General features: G+C 37.8%; 1 protein-coding gene across 1 annotated transcript in view; it reads right to left on the bottom strand.

Annotated features, from left to right (window-relative positions):
- Nucleotides 1–27,340, bottom strand: part of spidr (scaffold protein involved in DNA repair) — a 193,400-nt gene that overhangs the window by 37,939 nt on the left and 128,121 nt on the right. Inside the window, exons 4-5 of the mRNA XM_052022596.1 lie at nucleotides 26,191–26,480; nucleotides 20,470–20,591 (exon numbers count right to left, since the gene is read on the bottom strand). Of these exons, the coding sequence (XP_051878556.1) occupies nucleotides 20,470–20,591; nucleotides 26,191–26,480 (412 nt within the window). The remainder of the gene's footprint in view (nucleotides 1–20,469; nucleotides 20,592–26,190; nucleotides 26,481–27,340) is intronic.

The following is a 27,340-nucleotide window of genomic DNA, read 5'->3' as shown; positions in this document are numbered from 1 at the left end:
ATACTGCATACGGAGCACATGACCGCCCTAGCTGCTGCCATCACTACCTACTCCTAAATTAATTAAATTAAAGGAACCTTACCAGCCTTACCTCTCTGGGAGCAAGCTCTTCCTCAGCCTCTGCTCGCCAAAGCCTCTTGAGCCAAAGCCTCAAAGCTCCATTCTTAGCCTGGGCCACTCACACACTGGCCGCTCCTCTTCAGTTACTCCTCCTTTTATTTGTCCCTGCCAATTACCTCAAGTACACACTCCCAGTAATCAAGCACTCAACACTCTGTTTAACCCTTCAGTTGCCCTCCACTTATTAAGCTTTTGAAATACACTCACCCAACCCGAAAGGGAACTGCTGCTCCAACGGTTGCCTGGCTCCTTCTGTAAATGTTGTTAATGTACCTGCCTCAACCACTTCCTCTGGCAGTTCATTCTATATACGGATCACCCTCTGAGTGAAAAAGTTGCCCCTCAGTTTCCTCTCCCCTCTCATCTTAAACCTATGCCATATAGTTCTTGATTTTCCAAACCTGAGAAAAATACTGTGCGCATTCACCCTATCTATGCCCTTCATACACCTTCTTATACACCTCTATAAGATCACCCCTCATTCTCCAACGTTCCAATGAATAAAGTCCTAGCCTCCTCAACCTCTCTATAATTCAGTACTCTCTTGGAAACATCCTCTGCATTCTTTCCGACTTAATGGCATTTTTTCTACAGCAGGGTGACCAAAGCTGAACACAATACTCCAAATGTGGCCTTCACCAACATCTTGTTCAACTGCATCATAACATCCCAACATCTGTGCTCAATGCCCTGACTGAAGGCCAGTGAGCCAAAAGCCTTCTTCAACACCTTTTCTACCTGTGATGCCACTTTCAGGGAACCATGTACTTGTACTCCTCATTCCCTCTATTCTACAACACTCCCCAGGGCCCTAGTGTTCACTGTGAAAGCCCTACCCTGATTTGTTTTCCCAAAATGTAACATTTTGTACTTATCCAAATTAAACTCCATTTGCCATTCTTTGGCCTACTTACCCAGCTAATCAAGATTCCACTGTAATTCTTGATAACCATCTTCACTGTCTCTGACACCACCCATTTTCGTGTCATCTGCAAACTGACTAACCGTGCCTTGTACATTCTCATCCAAATCGTTGATATAGAAGACAAACAACAATGCGCTCAGCATCGACCCAAGGCACACTACTAGTCATGGGTCTCTAGTCCAAAAAACAACCTTCCACCATCACCCTCTGCTTCCTGTCATCAAGTCAATTGTGTATCTAATTAGCTAGCTCTCCCTGCATCCCATGCTATCTAACTTTCCATAGCAGCCTACCATGTGGAACCTTACCAAAGACATTACTGAAAGCCATATAGACTACGTCTACTGCCCTTCCCTCATCGACCTTATTGGTTACTTCTTCAAAAAACTGAACCAAATTCATGAGACGTGATCTCCCACACACAAAGCCATGCTGACTATTCTTAATCAACCCCTGTCTTTCCAAGTGCATATATCTTATCCCTCAGAATCCCCTCCGGTAATTTACCCACCAGATGTTGGACTTACTGGTCTATAGTTCCAGTTTTTCTTTGTTGCCCTTCTTAAATAAAGGCACAACATTAGCCACCCTTTAGTAGTAATTTATGTGACTAGTTAAGTTTAAGTTTTGGTCAATGGTGAATCTTAGGACATTTATGATAGGGTCACACTGAAAGTGATGCCAATGTCATCGAATATCAATGGTAGCTGCCTAGATTCTTCCTAATTGGAGGTGTTAATGAATGATTCTTGCATCCCATGCACTTACTAACTGTTTCTTTTAAAAATGTTTAAGATATTCAAAACTGAAAATACATGGAAAAAATGCTTTAACTTGTGATTATCAGTATAAAGAGAAGATATGGCTGGAATGTGAACAGGCTAGAAGATATGGCAGATAAAACTGACAAATCTTAACTTTGATAGCATGAGTAGTAATGAATTTGGGAATCACTATAAAGATGATATTTGGCTGAAACTTGGCTTAAATTAACTGGGAAGTATGAAGTGTCATGTAGGCGTTAACTCACTGAGTACATTACACCTGTCAGCAATAGGTCAGGAAATAATGTCTAAAGACATCTTGCAGAAAATTTCAGATGTTGCAATACTTTCTTTTCAATTTCAGCTACTAATGGAAAAATCTTTTTAACTACTAAGTGCTTGAGTGACATCACAAGATCACAAGACAAGGGAGCAGAAGTAGGCCATTCGGCCTATTGAGTCTGCTCCAAAGAAAAGGGAAAAAAGAAAAAGAAAAAGAAATGAGAAATTGGGGGGGGGGGGGGGGGGGGGGTGCAAAAAAAAACACTATTCTAACCCCAATTTCCAGCCTTATCCCCATATCCCTTGATACCGCGACGATTTAGATATCTATCTATTTCTTCCTCAAACGCCTCCAATGATCTGGCCTCCACCACTGTACGTGGCAAGGAATTCCACAAATTCACCACCCTCTGGCTGAAGAAATTTCTCCTCATCTCTGTTTTAAACCTGTATCCTCTAAATTCTAAGATTGTGCCCTCTGGTCCTGGACTCACCCACCAAGGGAAACAGCTTGGCCACATCTACTCTGTCCAGTCCTTTCAACATTTTAAATGTCTCTATGAGGTCCCCACTCATTCTTCTGTACTCCCGTGAGTACAGTCCAAGAACCGACAAACGCTCGTCATACGTAAGCCCTTTCATTCTGGGAATCATCCTCGTAAGTCTCCTTTGAACCCTCTCCAACATCAGCACATCCTTCCTAAGATATGGGGCCCAAAACTGTGCACAGTATTCCAAATGAGGCCTCACTAGTGCCACGTAGAGCCTCATCAACACTTCCTTACTTTTATAAACTATACCTCTCAAAATGAATGCCAACATAGCATTCGCTTTCTTTACCACCGATCCGACCTGGTGGTTAACCTTTAAGGTATCCTGCACGAGTACCCCCAAGTCCTTTTGTACTTCTGTACTTTGAATTTTCTCTCCTTCTAGATAATAATCTGCCCATTTATTTCTGTTTCCAAAGTGTACAACTGCACATTTCTCAACATTGAATCTCATCTGCCATTTCCTTGCCCATTCTCCTAAACTATATAGGTCTCTCTGCAACCTTCCTGTCTCCTCAATACTCTCTACTCCTCCACCTATCTTGGTGTCATCTGCAAAATTAGCCACAAAACCATTTACTCCATCATCCAAATCGTTAATGTACAAGGTAAAAAGAAGCGGCCCCAACACCGACCCCTGCAGAACACCACTAGTAACTGGTAGCTAACCAGAACGAGATTCTTTTATTCCCACCCTTTGTTTCCTGCCAACCAGCCAATGCTCCACCCATTCTGTTATCCTACCTGTGATTCCATGACCTCTCATCTTATTAATCAGTCTCTTATGTGGCACCTTGTCGAAGGCCTTTTGAAAGTCTAAATACACATCTACCGCCTCTCCCTTATCCACCCTACTTGTGATTTCTTCAAAAAACTCCAATAGGTTGGTCAGGCAGGATCATCCCTTCACAAAACGATGTTGGCTAGGACCTATCTTGCCTTGTACCTCTAGGTATTCCATAACCCCATCCTTGCGGATCGATTCCAATAACTTTCCCACCACTGACGTCAGACTAATAGGTCTGTAATTTCCTTTATGCTGCCTCCCACCTTTCTTATACAGCGGAACTACATTTGCGATCCTCCAGTCCTCCGGAACCATGCTGGAGTCTATCGATTCCTAGAAAATTATCACCAATGCCTCCGCTATCTCTAAAGCCACCTCCTTCAGAACCCAGGGATGCACCTCATCCAGTCCGGGAGACTTATCAGTCTTTAGCCCATTTAGTTTTCCTAGCACCTTCTCTCTAGTAATCTTAACTGAACTCAGTTCCATTCCGTGAGACCCCTGACTAACCAGTATATTGCTGATGTCCTCCACAGTGAAGACCGATGCAAAATACTCATTTAGTTCTTCTGCCATTTCTTTATCATCCATTATAATCTCTCCTGCACTGTTATCAATTGGTCCTATATCAACCCGTGTCTGTCTTTTACTCCTTATATGTTTAAAAAAACTCTTTGTCTATTCATTTGTGAGATCTGGATATCTCTGGCAAAGCCAGCATTTATTGTTCACCTCTAAAAGCCCAAGCTACTTTATTGAACCACTATAATCCTTCTGCTGAAGGTACTGTATTTCCACAGTGCTATTGGGTAGGGAGTTCCAGAATTATGACCCAGTAACGATGAAGAACTGGCTATATAGTTCCAAGTAAGGATGGTGTGCGACTTAAAGGAAAAGTTGCAGGTGATGGTGCTGGGCATGTGTCTGCTGCCCTTGTCCTCTTTGTGGATTGGGATCATGGGAGAAACTGCCAGAGTTGCCTGGGCCGCAATGAATTTTGTAGATGGTACACTTTGTAGCCACTGCATGCTGGTGGAGGAGGAAATGAATGCTTTTGGAGGTTGAGGTGGATGGGATCAAGTTTCTTGAATTGTTGATGATCTACTTATCCAGGCTAGAGAAGAACATTACATTACATTACATTCCTGACCTGTGCCTTGTAGATGGAGGAAAGCCCTTTGCAGGGTCAGAAGTTGAGTCAATCACCACACGATACCCAGCCTCTGACTTGCTCTGTTTGTGTGACTGGTCCAATTGAGTTTCTGATCAATGAAGACCCCAGGATGTTGATGGTAGGGGACAGCAATAGGGGTAATGCCACTGAACAGAAAGGTAATTGGCATTAACTAGGTAAATTGACTCTCTCTGATAGGAGATGGTCATTGCCTAGCACTTTTGTGGTATAAGTATTATCAGCCCATGCTCAAACATTGTCTAGGTCTTGCTGCATCATTTGCTGAGGAGTTGTGAATGGAACTTAATATTGTTTGCTGATGATTGCACATTGCTACTTCTTACATTATGACAGAACAAAGGCCATTGACAAAGCAGTTGAAGATGGTTATGTCTTTATGTGAGGTATGGCTCCAACCACTGGAGTGTTTTTCATTTGATGCCCAGGGCAGTCACATTCACTTCACGAATTGAGTCTGTTCATCCATGTCTGAACAAAGGTTTTCTTTTAACTAGCCATTGCCTGCTTTCATTATTTTCAAAGCAGTTACTCAGTGGTGATTTTCTAGCTGCACATTGGCATCAGTTCTAGCAAACAATTGTCAATTTTCTGATTTGCTCCTAGAACATTTTTCTTAGATATACAAGTAAATAGGGAAAATTATTGAAGAAGAATCTTAGGGACAGGATTTACTCACATTTGGAAAAACATGGACTTAGGAACAGTCAGTAGGGTTTTGTGTGTGGGAGGTCCTATCTCAGAAATTTGAGTTTTTTGAGGGAGTGACAAAGATGATTGAGGAGGGTAGGGCATTGGATGTTGTCTACATGCACTTGAGTAAAGCATTTGGCATAGTCTGAGTCTCTCTCCCAGGGTGGAACTGTCAAATACTAGAGGGCATAGGTTTAAGGTGAGAGGAGAAAAGTTTAAAGAAGATTTGTGAGGCAAGTTTTTTTTTACATAGAGAATGGTAGGTGCCTGGAATGCGCTGCCAGGGAAGGTGATAGAAGCAGATGTGATAGCATTAGGACAGACGCATGAATAGGCAGGGAATAGAAGGATATAGGCCTTGAGCAAGCAGATAGGATTAGTTTAGATTGACAGCATGGTTGGCACAGATATGGTGGGCCAAAGGGGCTGTTCCTGGGCTGTACTGTTCTATGTAAATAAAGCTCCATAAATAAATATACAAATTCTACTTTGTGCCTCTGTCTCCTGGAACCAAAAGTGAAAATAAAGAGCACTTAAATACAATTTATTTTTACTATTAAGCAGCAAAATTCAGGAAGTTTGAGGTCTCCTGCAAGGTTTCTGGATAGGATTATGCCTTGCCAAAAGTTCTAAATAGCCTACTTTTCTGTTAGTTATAAATAATAGCATATTGCTAAGAAAATTTTAATTAAGTTAACAATCCCAAGATAGATTGTTGGATTAAAAAAAACAAAATTATTAGATTTATTACACTGATATTCCAATAATGTTACATTAAACACACATCAAATTACTTCATAGGCCATAAAGGACTTTGGGATATTCCAAGTTTCAGAAAAGTGCTATATAAATGTATTTTTATTTCAAGATTACTCTACAGTTTCAGCATGTTGTAGCCAACAACAACTTGCAGTTACTCACAGCAGTCATATAACAAAAGAAGTATTGTATAAAAATTGTTCTACTGAATGTAAACATTGAGATGGGCTCTATATTTATCTCAGCATGAACAAAAAGTTTTTATATAAAAGATGAATAGAAAACATTTTTAATTCAGTGAAAAAGATACAAATAAATATTGTTTTGCTGAGGCATAAATCCTCTTTGAAATGACATATTGTTTACATTTGAATTATAAACAAAAGTTTCTATAGAACTAAAGGGTAAAATTGGGCCTTGTAAATTTCGCAAGGATATGCTGAGATCTGCTTCAGTATTGGTGAATGTTAAATCTATTGGTTCATAAACGAGCAGCATCAGCAATAAGAAAAAAATAACCTAGGAGACAACAATCCAATCCAAGGGTCTAGCAGTAAATTTCAGCAAGTTAGATCTACAAGTTCCCATTAATTGCAATACCAGGAAGAGGTATGGACTGTATGTATTTGTACCTGAAAATCTGTCAAGAACTTGATTTGCAGGTTCGGACAGAGGAGTGGTTGCGAATCTTAGTGCTTTGAACCCAGCATGCCTTTGCAGCACAGGAAGTCAATGCCATTACCAAAACAACTAAATGAAGATGCTTGGTCCTCTTGTCTCCAACTGATTGAAACAACTGAAAACTTTTCTTGGTTACTCAACCAAAAAAAGATTCTTGTAATTGCTCAAAGCTCAAGAACATTCACAACATGAGAATTTAACCTTGACAAGACATGTAGGTGCTTTACTTCTCCTTCTCCAAGTTTAAGGGGCAATTCTAATATAAGTATTGACATTTCTAGAACTGTGGTTTAGTCTTGAATTTTATTGTTAAAATTTAACATACACATCTGAAGCCCAAAACCACTTAAATTAGAACTTCAGTAACTCTGTGCCAAAATAATTGAATTCTGGACACATTACTGGCAAACACCCACAAATGAAAGAAATTCTATTTATTTGCCTGTTTAACATAAGCAAACAAACTAAGTAATTAAGCAATTTATCTATATCCCAGGTGTATACAAAATAATATTTTGGGGAAACAGTGGCATATGTCCAATAATTAATGTAGTAGCTTCTGATACCATAAGTAATTTTAAAGGGGAGCAGGAAATGCACTTGAAATTTAACAACTTGCATGGTTATGTGCAAAAAGTGGTGATTGGGAGGATTAAGCCGATTGATCTTTTAAAGAACTGGCACTGGAATGACAACTTCTTTTCAGGCTGCAAATTTCTAATCATTCCTGAACCTTTTTGAAACAACAACAAAGTACACTGAGTAACATTCCTGCATCTGGTTTTCAATGTTTTTTTCAATTTTGTTTTTCCTGAAAGTTTTCATTCATATCCCTTTAAACCACTGTGTAGTTCTGTTTACAAAGTTACAGCAACAGTTCCCAACACACAGTGGTTTCCAGGAACTGCCTGCTATTCCCTGCAAGGTCAAAAAAGTCAGCCAATGATAGGCAGTTATAATCACAAAAGTAACCACAAATCTCAGAGAGGCCTCAATGGGATAGCTGGAGTAGGCGGAGTACAATTCCATTCACTCTACCAATCACAGTGGAAGAAACTTATTATAAACACTTCTTGAAACTGGGTACAGCCAGTACATTGTGTTCTCTTTGTGAAAAACAACTCGGAGCTGCTTTGCTTAAAGCAATCAACAAATCTGTTTTTTTTTAAATTTTAATTAGGTTCTGGAATAGCATATCCAAATTAATTTTAAAATAAACAGTGCTGATTATTTCATTATAGCCAGAAATGCAAAATAAAAATTTCAAACAACAAAAACAACTGTCTCAGCCAATAATTAACTGTATGCACCAATAATTAGTGCAAGACAAAATTCAATTGTTTGGGTGTCAAATGTTGACAATTTCAGACCACAGAATACTAAATGTGACATTTGAAAGGATGGAACAGTATCAGTAGATTAGAATTCAGTACAACAGGTACCAATTGTCACATAAAGTCCCCACATTCAGAATGACTGTCAGCTATTATAAAGGAAATTGCAATATTCTTGGATATTGTTTCACAAATGAGTAAAACAAGTGATGGATTAACCAGTATTACAAAGTTTATATCTGAAAAGTAAATATAAAGGTCAAAATGTGCAAAACATCTCTTTTAATTGCTGCATTTAAAATATCACTTGCATATAACACATGTACACTTAGAGCAAGACTTTTGCACCATTTTTCCAAAATAAAAATGCATATACTATTATAATTATCACACATGAGAAAATAAGCAGAGCAAAAGTGAAGGATCCAGCCCTTTGAGCCTGTTCCACTGCTCGTCAACATCCTGGCTGAACTACCTAATAACGTTCTCCTGCCCACATTCCTCCATTCCCTTAATACCCTAAAATCTTATTTTGAAAGAACTCAACAACCAAGCCTCAAAAGCCCTCAGGGGTACATTCACCACCTTCTGAGTGAAGAAGTTTCTCCTTATCTCAGTCCTGAACAGTTTACCCCTTTTCCAAGACAGAATCCTGGTTTTACAGTTTAATCACAGGAAATGTTCTTCCTGAATTGAGCCTGTCAAGCCCTGTGAGAATCTTCTAAGTTTTAAATGTGATCTCCTCTCAACTCTAAACTCAGGCCTAGTCCACTCAATCGCTTATCATAGCAAGCCCACTATCCCTGAAACCAGCCCAGTTCATCTTTGAAGCACTCTTTGTTAAGTACATTGTATCTTGGTTAAGGAGACCAAAGCTGCACGGAATACTGCATGTGGACCTATGCAAATACAGTAAAAGATAATCCATTTTCATAATAACATGCAACAGGCCTGGTATCAAAACCAATTTTGCAAAGTAAAAAAGTCTTATTTTTAAAAGATTATTTAATTTAGTCTGATTTATACATTGTGATCATTAAAAAAAATGTACTGTGAACAGCATTCTTTCTAAATCTTGTAAAATGTTTACTAACGGTGAACATGACAACACTATATGTTATAAGTTTTATTTAAATGTATTGAAGATGGAAAAATAGTCATGGTTGCTGCAAAAGAAAGGTTATGAAGCAAAGCAAACATGGCAGAAGTTTGGAAGGCAAGTGAAATGATTCAATCATAAAACTTATTTACAATATAAAAACATTTACTTTGGTTCATCTATAAAGGCTTCATGGCCAACTATGCAATTTGTCATAAACAAACAGTGTTAACTTCAAAACGAGCTCCTCATCTACAATGAATAATTTCAATTAGACAATAATTTTTGTACTTTTTCATCAAAATGTTCTTTGTTTCCCTAGTTTTCTTTCCATCTCTCTTTTAAACTTAGTTGTTATTTTGGAGAACAATTATCTCTCCATTCGGTATCACCTTCCTGCCCATTTATCATACTAGGGTTGTTAAGAAGGCGTATAGTGTGTTGGCCTTCATTAGTCGGGATATGGAGTTCAAGAGCCACGAGGTGATGTTGCAGCTTAGCAGAACTCTGGTTAGACCACACTTGGAGTATTGTGTTCAGTTCTGGTTGCCTCATTATAGGAAGGATGTGGAAGCTTTAGAAAGGGTGCAGACGAGATTTACCAGGATGTTGCCTGGATTGGAGCATGTCTTATGAGGATAGGTTGAGTGATCTAGGGATTTTCTCTTTGGAGAGAAGGAAGATGAGAGGTGACTTGATAGAGGTGTAAGAGATGATAAGAGGCATAGATCAAGTGGACGGTCAGAGACTTTTTCCCATGGCGACAACGGCTAACACAAAGGAACATAATTTTAAGGTGATTGGTGGAAAATATAAGGGGGATGTCAGGGGTAATTTTGTTTTTACACAGGGGGTGGTGGGTGCGTGAAACACACTGCCTGCAGAGGTTGTGGGGGCAGATACACAAGGGACATTTAAGAGACTCTTAGATATCCACATGAATGATAGAGAAATGGGGGACTATGTGGGAGGGAAGGGTTAGATAGATCTTAGAGCAGGATAAAATGACGGCACAACATTGTGGGCCGAAGGGCCTGTACTGTGCTGTAATGTTCTATATTACAACATAACAAACAAAATTACAAAGTGCAATAGGTATAAAGAGACAAGAGACACTATGCTTCTTACTTTAGCTGCTTTGGAAAAAAGTTCCTTTTTCTATATCTACAGAAATTCTTAGTCTATTTTTTATGCTCCTCGCTAATTTACTCTGATATTCTGCTTTCCCTTTCCACATTAATGAGTGGTCCTTCATAGCCAAATTTTGAAATTTTCCCAATCCTCAGGCTTACAGCTTTTTTTGGCAACATAATGCAACTTTTTCTTTGATACAACAGCACCTTTTAGTCGCAGCTGGATAACCTCTCCTTTTTTTTAAAATATTGCCTTGAAGGGACATACAACACTTGTAAAATATGTATTAATTTTTTGAAGTGTTAACCTTTGCTTGTTTAACCATTATACCTTCTAATGTAGTTTTCCAATTACCATAACTAATGTCAAGTCCCTTTGTAACTTCCTTTATTCAAATTTAAGGCCTAATATCTGCTTCAGATTGAATGAAATCACTTTCAGTTGTTATGTTGTGATCACTGTTCCCTAAAGGATCCTTAAACTATCAAATCAATCAACCCTTTCTCATTACACAAGATTAGATCTAAAATAGCCTGGTTCCTTGATTGTTCTTCAACATACTGGAAAATTGATCCACCTTCACTTGTAAGCGAATGCAACTGCAGGGCTCACTGCAATTATATCATCATCCATGGGTAATATTTACAGGACAGCAATCAGTTGTAAAAGCCTGCTTTTTTCACCTGCTAGGCTCACAAAATACCAGCAGAAGTAACCTAACTAACTGCAAACCAGAGATCAAACCTCTGATGTTACTCATTTGCAAGATACCATTTCATAATGAGTGCTGTACCAATTTTGCTATGCCTTTTGATCTTCTCAGAACATTTACTCCTACAACTGGTAAACTAAGTGAGACAATGTCAGTGAGAGACAAACCTTACTCTACCATGATAATGATCTTAAATTCATTGCAGTAAGTGATGTACTTCCGTAATACTGAACTAGCCAGAAAATTTGCTTCTTCCATTGGATTGAAACATGTTGCAGCTGTCTCACAAGGCAAAGTAAAATTATTTCCAATTAATAGCAATTTTGTTAAATTTACCTTGTCTAGTATAGGATTCCAACTTGTAATTTCAGAATCCAATATTTGATTACAATTATAAAATCATTTATGTCAATGTTTAACTACTTTAAAAGCCTTTATTCCTATTTATATTAACTCAACTTTCCACACAATTAATATTTTGCTTTCACACTTTATACACATTAGCCATAAATATATAATGGATGTAAACTCTCTGAAAAGGTTTAATCATGTAAAATAGTACATAATTCAGCTGCAAAACTGAAAGGAATTTAAAAACACAAGATAAAAACCCATGATTCAGTTTGAACAACTTGCTAAATGTATTTTTGAATACTATGAATCATCAACTAATAAATGTGCTTTCTTATAGAAAACATACAGAACAACAGCAAGCTGCATTTATGCAGCACTTTTATCACATGAAACATGCCTTGGGACTTTAGGAGTGTTATCAAACAATATTTGACCTTGAGCCACTCAAGGTTCTATTAGGACAGATAGAGGAAGCTGATGGTGTGAGCCATGTTAAAGAGTGTAAAGCCTGACAAAGATTAGCTGCTCTTAATCACACAGAATATAAATTGTGATTTTGGTGAGGATCATTTCAGTTGTAGTGGGCAAATGCAGAAGTATGAATGGTATTCAAAGGATTAAATGCTTTATGAAAAAGTCAACACCATCTGCACTTGGCTATCTATTTAAGTGTAAAACTGAACTTCATTATTGGAATTTTGAAACAATTTCAAATTTTGCCATTCATATTTAAATTTGTTTGCAGGAAAATCAGGTCACTACCTATGTACAAGCCTGCTTTAATAGAACTGGCAGAGGATAACTAGCTACAGCTAGATCAGTTCTATAAAAAGCTGCCAAAGGAACAAACACTATGCCTGCCCAGCTTTCACATCAAGGCTATGCACAGTCACATGCTGTTGGTACATCAACAGCTTTTCAAACTTATCCTATGAATGAACCAACTGCTTTTCAAGAGGCTTGCTCCAAATCTGTGGGATCTGTTTACGAACAGCATCTGCTGAGACATGCATCGGGTAACGTCATGTTTGAGCAAATGACAGCAGACATCACATTCCTGCCTGACCACATGTTTTTCTCAGAACAAAGCAGGAAACAGTAACACTGCCCACAGTAAAAACAAAATTGGTGTGCTATGTTTTTCAACAAATAAGTCTGTAGAAGACATTTTTTTGGCAACTATCTTTTCTATTATCAAATAAAAAAATACTTAGCATCATACAAATTGTACATAATGAAGGCAATACTAACACATATTAAAAGACTTAAATCTAAAAAAAATTATTACAAACATCTAGAATGGGGTATTGGATGGTTTGGAAATGTCAATGTGAAATCCCAAAATGTTTTTGCATCTGATAACATACAAGAATTTCTTATAGATTAAGACATAAACATGCTGGATTCCTTTAATGAGAAAAAAATTATAATTGCTGACATTGTAAATGCAATAGAACATAGAAAAGTAAAGCACAGGAACAGGCTCTTCAGCCCACAATGTTGTGCTGCACCAATTACATTAGTAATCAAATGCCCAACTACGCTAATCCCTTCTGCCTACACAACATCCATATCCTTCATTCCTGCACATTCATGTGCCTATCTAAGAACCTCTTTTGAACACCTTTATCGTATTTGTCTCCACCACTACCCCTAGCAGCACATTCCAGGCACCCACCACTCTTTGTGGAAAGAACTTGCCCCGCACATCTCCTTTAAACTTACCCCCTCTCACCTTAAATGCATGCCCTCTGATATTACATATTTCAAACCTGGGAATAAGATACCGTCTGTCTACTCTATCTATCCCTCTCATAATCTTATAAACCTCTATTAGATCACCACTCAGCCTTCGCCACTCCAGAGAAAACAACACAAGTTTGTCCAACCTCTCCTTATAGCACATGTCCTCCAATCCGGGCAGCACCCTGGTAAATCTCTTCTGCACTCTCTACAAAGCCTCCACACCCTTCCTGTAATGAGGTGACCAGAAATGAATGCAATTCTCTAGATGCGGCCCAACTAGAGTTTTATAAAGCTGCAACATAACTTACTGATTCTTGAACTCAATTCCTTGACTAATAAAAGCAAGCATGGCATACATCTTCTTTACCACCCTATCAACCTGTAGCCACTTTCAGGGAGCTATGGACTTGGACCCCAAGATCCCTCTACACATCAGCACTGTTAAGGGTCTTCCCATTAACAGTGTACTGTCCGCTTACATTTGATCTCGCAAAGTGCAACACTTCACATGTGGCCAGGTTAAACTCCATTTACCATTTCTCCGCTCATATCTGCAACTTATTGATATCTCGCTGTATCCTATGCCAGTATTCTATGCTATCCAAACACCACCAATCTTCGTATCGTCTGCAAACTTACTAACCCACCCATCTACATTTTCATCCAGGTCATATATATATGTATATCACAAACAGCAGAGGTCCCAGTACAGATCCCTGTAGAACACACTAGTCACAGACCTCCAGCCAAAATAAGTCCCATCAACCACTACCCTGTCTTCTATGGGCAAGACAGTTCTGAATCCAGACAGCCAATTCACCGTGGATCCCATGAGGAACCGTTGATCTTCTGAATAAGCCTCCCATGAGGAACTTTGTCAAACGCCTTACTAAAATCCATGTAGACAATATCCACAAGCTCTACCTTCATCAATCACCTTCATCACCTCCTTGAAAAACTCAATCAAGTTAGTAAGACACAACTTGCCCCGCACAAAGCCATGCTGACTGTCCCTAATTAAGCCATGGTTTTCCAAGTGCTCATAAATCCTAAGCATCCTCTCCAGTAACTTTCCTATCATTGACATGAGACTCATTGGTCTATAGTTTCCACGATTATCTCTATTTCCCTTCTTGAATAATGGAAAAACATGAGCTGCTCGCCAGGACCTCGTCTGTGATTAGAGAGGACACAAAGATATTGGTCAAGGCCCCATCAATTTCATCTCTTGCCTCTCTCAATAACCTGGGGTGAATCCCATCAGGCCCTGGGGACTTATCCACCTTAATGTTCTTTAAGAGACCCAACATTACCTCCTATATCCTGAAATGCCCTAGCATATTAGCATGCTCCACACTGACCTCCCTATCCTCCACATCCTTCTCCTTGGTAAATACTGATACAAAGTACTCATTCAGGACCTCTCCCACATCTTCTGCCTTCAAGCACAAGTTCCCTCCTTTATCCTTAAGTTGTCCTACCCGCTCCCTAATTATCCTCTTGTTCTTGATGTATGTATAGAATGTCTTGGGATATTCTTTAATCCTACTTGCCAAGGACTTTTCATGGCCCCTCCTGGCTCTCCCAATTCCCTTCTTGAGTTCATTTATCGCTTCTTTATAATCCTTAAGAGGTCTGCTTGATTTTAGTTTCCTAAACCTTACATATTCTTGCTTTTCCTTCTTGAGTAAATTCATCACGTCTCTCGTCATCCAAGGTTCCCTTACCTTGCCATCCTTGTCCTTCCTTCTTACTGGAACATACTTGTCCAGTACTCTGTGCAATTGGTCTTTAAACACCCTCCACACATCAGATGTGGACTTGGCAAAAAACAGCTGTTCCCAATTAACTCTCCCTAGTTCCTGCCCAATACTCTCATAATTTGCCCTGCTCCAATTTAATACTTTCCTGCAAGGTCCATTATATCCTTATCTATACCTATATTAAAACTTAAAAAGCTGTGGTCACTGTTCCCTAACTGTTGTCCCACTGAAAGGTCAGTCACCTGGCCAGGCTCATTACCCAGCACCAGGTCCAGTACGGCAATGTTGATTATTTGCACACACCATTTAACTTAAACACTATTAGGATATCTTTTAGCTCAAAAATAAGAAATGGGTGTCGATATTTTTCATACTAGATACAAATAAATTGGCTCTCTGCATGCTAATTTTCACTTTGAGTTATAACATTCCTTACTGCTGGCAGCAATTTAACTCATAGCTCATGCTCACACTGAAGATGATAACACAAACTGTCTCCAATGACTTTTTGCCCTTGCTTTCTTTTAATATTTTTAGCCTCCCAATAGGTCTGACTTCACGTTAACATCTACCTTCTAATCTGTCATACAAAAGTCTGCTTATCCTCCATTAGCCTATTGCAGAATTATTATTTAACTACAAAGATCTAACTACTAAGCCAAATCCTGACAACATTCAGCTGTGTACTTTTTCTAACAGGAGTCAATGCTCCATTGTGAATTTTTCCCATCTGCATCCCGAATACTTAGGCTAAGGCCTTCTGTCAAACTGCCTGAGATCAGCAACTTGGAATAAAGTACTAATCCTGGATTATTTCAAGTCTGTATAACTCAGTTTGAGACAATAAAAAAAAATGTGTAAACACTCTGTTTAGACAGTATCTGTGGAAAGAAAAATAGAAATTAAGTTCCAGTTTGCTGATCTGCCATTTTATTTCCCTCTCCACAAATGGTGCCTGACCTGCTGAGATTTTCCATAACTTTGCACTCATTTTAGATTTCCAGCAGCTGCAGTTTTTTTTTGTTTTTTGGTCTTGACAAGTTCATTTAATAACCAACTTAACTATTAAGGTAAATTATCCATTTAAGAATGAAAGAAACAAGATTGCAAAGCAAATAGATATCTTAGGCCATTTCTCCTAAAATTGCATTACCTTATGGTGTAAGACAAAAGAATCCCAAAATTCCTGGGACAATTCCTTTTCAAACGTAATAATGATATGAATTGTATAGATAGCAAACCTTCAGCAGGCATCTCAAGGCACTGGAAAAATACTATCAACACTATCTCCTCAAAATACTCCAATTACAATGGAAGAACAAACAAACCAATACCAGTGTTCTCCCACAGGTCAACATCCCCAGCAATGAGACCCTCATTACGCCAAGTTGGCTATGCTGGTCAGGGCGTTATTCACATGCCCAAAACCAGGCTCTGGAAACCAATGCCGTATTCCGAGCTTTGCCATAAGAGATTTCTCTGTAGCTGTGACTTTACTCTGTACTGTTATTGTTTTTACCTGTACTACATCAGTGCACTCTGTACTAACTCAATGTAACTGCACTATGTTATGAATTAACCTGTACAATCAGTATGCAAGACAAGTTTTTCACTGTACCTTGGTACAAGTGACAATAATAAACCAATACCAATACCGCAACAGAGGAACCTTTTCTCACAACAGGGGTCAAATGGAGAAAAAGATTCAAGGACTTGCTAACAGCATCCTGAAAGAAATGCAACATCCCCATTGGCTCCTGGGAATCTCTGGCCCATGACCACTGAAAGTGGAGAAGGAGCATCCAGGATGCTGTTGAGAACAACAAGGCCATGCGTCGGGATCACACAGCGACTCTGCGTTAAACGCCGGAAGGATTGGGGGACTTCACAAACTACACACCCGCCCACCTTGTCAGCAACCAGCTGCCCCACCTGTGGAAGGGTCTGTGGTTCCCACAATGGGATCATTGGCAACATCAGACTGAAAGGAAGTCAGCCTTTATCTGAGGGATTACCAAATAAGTTGTAAATAATAGTTTTATTCAGGTAAAATTTAGATTGTGTACACTTTAAAAGGTCAATGAGTGTGCATGCTTCCCATTCATGCTAAAATGATTAACTGACTTTTAAATCTAGTTTCTGAGCTCGCATGTATTTTGCAAAATTCAAAAATTAGCAAGTCAATGCTTTTTAGACCAACTAAAAAGAGTGAGAGATAAAGAATAAGAGAGGTAGACAACCGCCTAGAAATCAGATCGCCTCATGGAAAATTGGGGACTTAACACACGAATTGCAATTTCACAATCTTTCTACCAGGTTTTCTGTGGCTCTGACAAATTAACAAATGGAAGTGCTCAGATAAAAATACCACTGCCATAATTTTCATTCACACATGCTTGCCCCAAGCTGTCCACGGGTGATTCAAATAAAAGCAAACACTGAATGTGCTTGCATAGCTTGCAACATTATTGTGGAAAGAAGACCAAACTGCCCCCAGTATGGCATTGGGAATCTACCTGAAAAAGGCCTCTTATAAATAATTTTGCTATTCTTCCACCACCAGGCTTGTGACCTTCTCTTCAACAGCCTCATGTCTGCCAATCATCAGTTACTAACTCTCTCCTCGACATATCTATCTAATAATCAGTCCCAAACTTTCTTATCCCATCCCACCTGAGCCCCTTTTTCACAAATTCCCTGAACCCTGTCCTAACTCCATCTTAAGAGTGGGTGGAAGAATAACTTTTGAGTTTCCAAGGCTTGTTTAGTAGCACATGACACTCTGGGCCTTTTGTTAATGCACTAACCATTTTCTTGAACAATACATTTCTTTTATCAGCTTTGACTTTTTCAATCAATAAAAACTGGATGAATATTGTAAGCAAATAAAATTTCCTTAAGGGAAACAAAAATTGTAGGAAAAGGGAAGGAGTAAGATAAAGTAGAAATGTGATGAGAATGACGAAGTCGAGGAGGCATGAGATGGGGCAGAAACAAAGAAATCGCCTGGAACACAAGGTGCTGCAATTTCATCAATTAGAGTTTGTACTTCCAGGAATTCACATCACTTTGGTAGAAAACTAGCTCCATATATTATGTTATAATTCTATCCTTATTAAACAGTGCATTATCTATAAGCATCTCCAATCCAGATTTAGACAACATTTGCAAATGACCATAATGACAAATATACTTTCTTTTGTATCTAACAACATTGGTGAGGTGCAATTCTTTTTTAACATTGGTTACCTAAATAACTAATTCTTAATTTAACATAGTGTTCAAAACAAAAATGTTTTGGACAGTAAAATATGCCAAAATGATCTTAAGGTAAAAAAAGTAAAAGAAAAAAAATGGGTCAATTGTACAAAGGACCAATGATTAATTTTAGATAAAGTCTACTCATCGACGCATCTGCAGACGAAAGTGAAACTAATTTCACTGTACCTTATGACGTTATTTTCTATTGAGAGAAAGGATTGCAACCACAGAGGAAAACCTCAACTGCAATTTATTTAGGTCATTTACCAAGGACAGAATCTGAAAACTTCACTGGGTTCCAATCTATGGATTCCTTGTACCCTGCAAAACAATCTGCCCTTTTGATATCATTAATAAAGCAACATTTAAAGTTTCCTGTTCTGTGACCACACAGATTTAGGTACTTCCCCTAGTTAAAACACAGGCACAAGAGTGAAATCTACTCCAAATTTAAATTTAAAAAAAACTAAAATTAAATCTGCAGGATCTATACACTCGCGTAAAACAACAAAAAAGACTGAGAAGTAGAATAACACCATAAAGTATATCATTTCTCCATATGACTTTAAAAACTAGATATTTATGTCAAGCAATTTGAATTATGTGCAGAAATTCAGACTTCCTGAAAAGGTCAATTTGAGTTTTTGTTAGAAACACACAAGTTCTGAAAACTTTGTTTTAAAAAAAAGTCATTGACCCTTTTCAGCTTTTCCTTGTTTTAATCTGCAATCAGCATTAACTTCAGGGCAGAAATGTTTGGAGACACTCTCCAAAGATGTGGCTTAACCTGCTGAGTATTTCCAGTATTTTCCATTTTGATTTCAGATTTCTAGCATATGCAGTTTTTTTTTTAGCTTTTCAATTAACTTCAAAGTAGTGAGATTTAACCCAAAAAGCATGATATACAGAAGGAAGTGGTGAAACAGAATGAAACAGAAGGTGAATCTTTGGTTGGGTAGAACAGAGATTGCAAATTATTTGACAATTGCAGTGTGAAGATGAGCTCAAATGGGAATTAAAAATGATTATTGAATACTGAATTGGCTGAACAAAACAAAGCTTGGAATTTGTAAAATAACATCAAAACACAATACTATTCCAAAATACTAAAGTGTTGTGATACTATTGGAATAAGTAAGCTAATTTGCAGACAAGCAATTACCACACAATCATACACTTGATTCAAATGTGCCATAAAACAAAAGAATAACGTATTTCTGTATAATAGATACAAGAAGTGGTTTAGTTACTATGTAGGCTGTTCAATATTACACTCCAGGCAAAGCAAGACCATAAGAAATTTTGGTAGACAGCCATGTAGCCTATCATGTTCAATCCAATGTGATGGTTTAAATTTCACCTGCAATAAAGATTTGTAAATCTCAAAGTGCTTTTGCTTGAAATTATATTTTTTAACTTCTGCATTGATACTTCTGGTACTAAATTTGTCTACTTGTTAATAACTCACAGGCCAGTATGATACAGCTTTCATCGTTTACCCTTCTGAAACATTTCATATATTTTTTTAAACTTCTATGAAAGAATCTTCCTTAACTGTCTTGGTGTCTCTTAATTACACTTTATTCATTCATTTTTCAAGATCTAGGCACCATTCCACAGCCAGTATTTATTGCCCTTCCTTATTTGCCATTTAGAAGGTGGTAACGACTACCTTCTTGAACTGCTGCAACTTCCACAATGATATGGGGAAGGGAGCTACATGATTCAGATGCAGCAACGAATGAAAGAACCGCAATTCATGTCCAAGTCAGGATGGGGACCAATTTGGAGGGAACATGCAGCTGGTGAGGCTGCCATGTGCCTACTCCTTTTTATGATAGAGATTATGAGTTTGGTAGGTGCTGTTTGAGTAGCCCAGGCAAGTAACTGCAGTATACTTTATAGTTGGTACACAGTGCAGCCATTACACAGCAATGGTGAAGGGAATAAATAGTTGATGTGGTACCAATTAACTGGGCTGTTTTGTCCTCTTTAGAATCAAGCTTCCTGAGTATTGCTGGAGCTAAATTTATCCAGGCAAGTGGAGTATTCCATCATACTGCTGACTTGTGCCCAGTAGATGATGGAAAGCTTTGGAGTATCAGGAGGTGAGTCAATCACCAGAGGATGTCCAACTCCTGAACTGCTCTTGTAGCTAGGCCAGTTGAGTTTGTAGTCAATGGTGTGCCCAGTGTGCTCATGGTGCAGGATGCTGCAATGGTATTACCACTGAAAGTCAAGGGTCTCCAACAAGTCAGACTTTCTACCTTGTTGGAGACTATCAATTCTCTAATACTTTTGTGACATGTTACTTCCACTTATCAATCTGTACTGAATGTTGACTTGATCTTGCTGTAATACAGGCATGGACAGCTTCATTTGCTGATGAATTGTGAATGGCTCTGAACTTTTTGCAAACATTCCCACTTTTGACCTTAAGATGGAAGAAAGATCATTAATGAATCAGCTGAAGAGAGTTCAGTCTAGAAAACTCCTGCTATGACATGCTGGTATTAGGATAATTAAGCTTCAACAACAACTATCTTCCTTTGTTCAAAATATGACTCCAAGCATAGAAGTGCTTTCCCTTTTATACCCATTGACTTCAGTTTCATAGAATTCCTTGATGCCACACTTGGTCAAGTGTTGCCTTGATGTCAAAAGCAGACACTTTCACCTCACTTGTGGAGTTCAGCTCTTTGGTCTACGTTTGGACCAAAGCTGTGATGAGGTATGGAGAAAAGCAAAAAAAAGGAAGCAAGAGAGGAAAAGAGAGAGCATGAGAAAAGATGGGCAACAAACAGAATAGGGAATCTAAAAATATTCTATAGGCATGTGAACAGTTAAAGAGTTATATGAGAAGTGGCTGATCAGAGACTAAAAAAAGGAAATTTACCATGGAAGAGGATGCTGCTCAAGTCTCAGCAAAGAGAGATGCAACTGCAATTCTGGATGGGCTAATAATAAAGAATAACTAGAAAGCATAATTACTTTTAAAGTGGACAAATCACTTGTCCATCCAGATGGAATGAATTTTAGGTTGCTGAGGCAAGTAAGGAGGAAATTGCAAAATTCCTAGCCACAATACTCCAAACATCTACAGATTCAAGGATAGAGCCCCAAGATTGGAAAGTTTCAGATTTATACTATTGTTCATAAATCCAGTAATTACAAATCAGTCAAGTATAATATCAGTGGGTGGAAAGTTCAAAAACTGTAACTAGAGATGGAATTAGCAGTCACTTTAACAAGTGTGGATTGATTAGGCAAGCCAGCACAGATTTGTTAAAGGTAAATTGTGTTTAATTAATTTGATAGAGTTTTTTTTGATGAAGTAGCTGAGAGAGTTGATGAGATAAATGCAATTGAGTGGTATGTATACAAGCCATTTGCCAAGGTGGCATTAAAAGGCTGGTCATCAATACAGAAGCCCATTGGTTTTTAACAGTAACAGGAAACAGAGAGCAGTAGTGAAAGGTTTTTTCTTCCAGATCAGAAAGAAGTGTAGAGTGGACTACCCCAGGAGTTGGTACTATGACTATCACTTTTCTAAATATAAATTAAACAATGGACTTGGGTTTAGTGGGCACGATTTTCCAATTTGCAGATGACACAAAACTTGAAGACATATTGAAATGTGAGGAGGATAATAATAGATTTCAAGGAAGTGTTGACAGGCTGGTGGAATGGATGGTTTGGTGGCAGATGAAATTTAATGCTAAAAAAATGTGAAATGTTACATTTTGGTAGGAAGAATAAAAGGCAGCAATATAAACTAGAGGGCACAATGGTAAAAACATTTACAAGAACAGTGAGATCTGAGGATATCTATGCATAATTCATTAAGAGGGCAAGATGAGGAAGTGTTAAAAAACACATGCAGGATCCTGGGCTTTATAAAGAGAGGCACAGAGTGTGAGAGCAAGGAATGCATGCTGCAGTGGGCACCACAATTTAGAAACATATGAATTAGGAGCAGTTAGTCAGATGCCTCCTCGAACCTGCTGCACCACCCAACAAAATCATGGCTAATCTGATCGTAACCTTATTTCCACAAATCCACCTAACCCTACTAATCTTTCATTCCTTGCTTATTGAGAATCTACCTTTGTCTAAAAAAAATCTTCAAATATTCTGCTTCCCCTATCATTTGAAAAAAAGAATTTTAAAGCCTCATAATCCTTTGAAAAAAAATCACTTTATTTCTGTCTTAAATGGACAACTCCTTATTTTTAAATAGTAACCCTTAGTTCTAGGTTTCCCCTAAAGAGGAAATATCCTCTCCACATTAACAGCGTCAGGACCACCTGGGACCTCACATCTTCAGTCAAGATCGTTCTCACTATTCTAAACCCTAGAAGAACTTGTTCAACCTTTCCTCAGTAATCAAGTAAACCTTCTTTGAACTGCCTTTAACACACTGAAGTACTTCCTCCACATTTACATCCTTCCTTCAGTAAGCAGCCAAGTACTGTACACAATTCTCCAGATGTGGTCTTGCCAATGCCCTTTATAACCAAAGCATGATGACCCTATTTTTACATTCAAGTCCCTTGGCAATAAATAATAAGGTTCTGTTAGTTTTTCTAATTATTTGCAGTACCTGCAAACTAACTTTTGTGAATCATGCACTCTTCACATTAGATTCCCCTGATCCCACAGCTCCACAATCACTTAGGTAATATGATTTTTTTATTTTTCCTGCCAAAATGGACAATTTCATTTTTTTCCTCAAGATACACTATTTGTCAATTTTTTTCACTCTTTTAACCTATCTACATCCACTTGCAACCTCTTCACAACTTTCCTACCTACCTTTGTGTCAACAGCAAATTTAGCAACCGTACCTTCAGTTCCTTCATTTAAGTCGTTCACATAGATTGTAAGGAGTTGAGGCCCCAGAACCAAACATTGCAGACATCACACATTATTTCTTGCTAACCAAACAAAAGACCATTTATGTCTGTTCTCTGGTTCTTGTTAACCAACCACTTTTCTATCCATGTCAATATGTCATCTCCTACATCATGAGCTTTTATTTTTTTGCAATTATCTTTGTTGCAGCACCTTCCCAATGCATTCTGGAAATTAAATACCAGATCACTCGTTCTCTTTTATAAATAGCACATGTTGCTCCTTCAAAGAAGTCCAGCAAATTGGTCAAACTTGATTCCCCTTTCACAGAACTATGATGACTTTGCCTCATTATCTCAAATTTTATTAGTGTCCAGCTAGAAACATTTTAATAATAGCTTTTAAAATTTTCGCTATCACAGATAATTAATTCAATTGGCTTGTAGTTTCCTGCTTTTTGTCTCCACCCTATTTGAATAAAGACGATACCTTCACTATTTTTTGAATCTAATGAAATCTTCTTCCACAAATCTAGAGAATATCGGAAATCTAAAACTAAGACATCAACTCTCTCACCAGTCACTTCTTTTAAGACTCTGGGATGAAGTCAGGACCCAGAGACATGTCACCCAACAGCTCCAATAATTTGTTCAGTACCACTTCTCTTGTGATTGCATTTTCCCAGAGTTCCTCCCTCCCTCCATTTCCTGATTTACAACTATTTCTGGATATTACTCATATCCTTTATCTGTTTATTTTCCATTATTAATTTAGGAAAGATAAGAAGATTTACATTAATGGCCAAACGATCCATTTTGCTTAAATGGAGGGATCCAATACCCCCTACTACTTTTCAATGGTTCTCTCAAACAATATCATGTTTAAACTCGGAAAAAATTAGGAGTGGTACTGTTGATCCTTCGCTTAAATTTGAAGATATTTGGAGTCCATTTATTCAATATTTTCACATGACATAGATCCCTTTTTAATAACTTTTCAATTTAGAGGAACGGAATTGACGACGTAATATTGCTCTGTTTCTATTGAGAAATTTCAGTCCAGTCTTTTTTTACTTTTTTTTGTCTTTTTTAAAAAAATTTTTTCAGTTTGGTTTGATATATTGTTTATAATTTCTCTTACTGATTTGGGGATTTTTTTTTCCTTTCTTTTATATACACAATAAATCTTTTTCTTTCCTTTCTTGTATATTATATTTACTAAGAGATTGTGGGATCTACAGATTTTTTTTATATTTTACTATTCTTTATGATTTATCTATGCCATGATTGTTCTCCTGATCTCTTTGTATTACATGTACAAACATCGATGTTATATATTAATCTGTATTAATTTGGAAACTAATAAAAAGATTGAAAAAGAAAGAAAGAAAAGAAAGAAGTTTTCAGAGAAGATACAGAAGAGAGTCACCTAAATGATTCTAGGGATGAGGGACTATGGTTATCTGCACAGACTGGGGGAACTGTGAGTGTTCTCCTTAGAACTGAGAATGTTGTGAGGAAATATTTAAAACTATTTAGGTTAGAGAGAGAATAGAGTGAAAGTGTTCCTATTTGTGAAGTGGTGAAGAACTGAAGGAAAGAAGACACACAGAAGGAAAATGTTTCTGTTACACACAGCAAATAGTTGTCGCATTGCCGAAGTAGGAGTCATGATTGATACAATAACAACATTTAAACTGGATCTGGGTAAGCATTTAAAAGTAAAAAACTTGTGGGGCTCTGGGGAGAAGGTCTTGTAAGATTGCTCATACAAAAAACTGGTAGAAACCCAATGGTTTGAATGTCCTCCTTCCACTTTGTAACCATTTAATGTAATACTGAATAGGTTTATACATCAAAAGGTCTTTCAAATCTGTCAGCAAGTTCCAGACGTCTCTATTTCAGAGCATGCAGGCACATTCAGGACTAAGAGCAATTTAAGTGACTGAACACCTGTGGGTTCCCATTGTAACTGCAAAATAAAACATAATCTAGCACGTTGACTCCAGTAATTGGTAACTGGCAATAATTTCCTATTTTTCCCCACTCTTACAATTCTTAAAAAGCAAAGTGAGAAACACAATTTTCCACTCTGAAAGAACAGTTCTCAAAAGAAGGAAACTTTGGAAAGTTATTGTTAGGACATCCTTCAACATCCTATGATGGAAACCATCTGGCCCAAGGACTTTTCATTCTTTAATACCATTATTTTACTTCAACAAGTCTTCGTTCTGCTTTGATGTTAAGGACGTGTAAGAAGCTATCTTGCTGTAATATTAATACTGACCCAGTAACCATTTGACAGGTTCATCAGTTTCTTATTTTCATTAACAATATCATTGACAATGGCATTTAAAGGGCTCACACTACCCTACCCACACTATTTTTCCTACTATAATTGTAAAACCTTTTTGTGTAGATTTTAAGATTGATTTCAAGTTTCTTTCCACAATCTCTTTTTATAGCTCAGTTTTGTGCCCTTTCGAAGTTCTTTATAGTTTACAATCAATTGAAACTTTGCTGATTTCTGCCTTTCTCCATGCTGTTTCTTTTAGCTTTATGTGACCTTATCTCTTTAGTCATCTGTGGCTTGTTTCTTTTTGGCAAGCAGAGGTCCTGTCCCATTGGCATATAAATGGTTTAGTTTGACATTAAATTCTCTTTTGAACACCTCCCACTGATCTAATGTTGTTTTCTCCATTGGCAGATTTGGCCATTTTACCATGGACAGTCTCTGTCATGACACCCGTTTTAGTTGGATTATACAGAGAAGCTGGACTTAATGAGCTTGTTCTGTGCTATAAATTATGACAGCAAAACTGAACTAATTATTCTTGTGTGATTCCAGTTCTGTCAGCTTTTCCTATTGGATCTGTCCTCTGTATTTATCTCGTATTGCTCTGCAAAGGGGCTGAATGATCATATTCAGGAAACTCACAGACTATCACATTATAGAAACTTATGAGTAAGAACTTCTTAACTCCCTCATTCTTTACTTTCTTCTACAATATTCAGGCTTCTAAAACTCAAGTTTAGTGATGTCACTACCTATTCAGCAGCTCCTTATTTTACTTTGATTTTACTTCCATGTTTGTATTGTTCAGTTTAATGGAGCATGAACTTCTACCCTCACCACTTTATCAATTAAACAAAATACACAACATTCAATCCAAGGCCTACCTTGCATTTTGTTGACCCATGTTTGAACACAGGGAATGATCTGTTTGGTCGCTTCTAATCAGTTGATTGTGAAGAATATCTTTTACAGGAAGGCAGTATACTCTCTGAATAACAACTTTCAGATTTTTCTTTCCCCATCCTGATGCTCCCTGGCTTTCAATTACTTCAAGTAATGAGTCACATACACTATTGGCTGAAAAATGATGTTCAAAGTCCAACACCTGTATTGGTTTCTCCTGTTGGCTTATCGATAATGTACTTTTTGTATTCCCTGTGGTTAGTGTAATGTCCTGTTTTGTAAAAGAAAGGTATTGACAATTAATTAAGGTTCAGGACTCAGATATTTTTTGACCAAATAAAAGGAAGATACCAAAGCAAGGAAACACTGCAATCTACAAAATGCATCAGCTTTCCCAAGATGTTCAAGTAACAAGGATTATGTGCACACGGGTGGGGGGAATGAAAATGAAAGATGTTGGATATTTGCTTTGAAATTGGATTTCATTCATTTTGATATGCTAAATGGGCACTATGTTTTGTCCTTACACTGGATTGAGTGTCACCAAAAAACCTGCAAAATTGGGACATTCTTAGAAGATTAAGCAAGTGATTGCCATGTTGTTTGCTTGCTAACTCTCAGGAAACAAACCAGTGCCACAATAGAGCTCTCTCTGAGGGAGCTGACTTTTGATCCAATGTACACTGATGATGTCATCATGCACATGAAATTACATTAAGGTGAACTGCAAGAGGAAAGTACCTGATTTGATTACTTGAGAACAAATGCAAAAAGCTTTATTTGCACAATTTATGCATGCAAAACACAAATAAGTCCAATTTCTAGTCAAACAGGCTTGGTATTTGCACTTGAATTTCACATAATATGGCTACTTTCATTTTCATTAATATTTTGAGATATACTTGATGACAGCCTGCAAACTGGTACAATTTGAAGAACTCTGACAGAAGTACCTAAAAGATAGATAACTAGTAAGGTAATACAATCAATCTCAATTTAAAGAATGATTCAGGTATGATTTTTCATCTTTATCTGGATAAATGTTTTAGCAGTGGGAGATGCTGTGAAAATCATTAGAGAGAACCAGTTTCCAACCACAAGGAAGGCAGAATTCTTGAAAGGTACCCTGCA

This window comes from Pristis pectinata, chromosome 9 (genome assembly GCF_009764475.1).
Source record: "Pristis pectinata isolate sPriPec2 chromosome 9, sPriPec2.1.pri, whole genome shotgun sequence".
Taxonomy (NCBI): domain Eukaryota; kingdom Metazoa; phylum Chordata; class Chondrichthyes; order Rhinopristiformes; family Pristidae; genus Pristis; species Pristis pectinata.
This window is presented reverse-complemented; position numbering and strand designations above follow the sequence as displayed.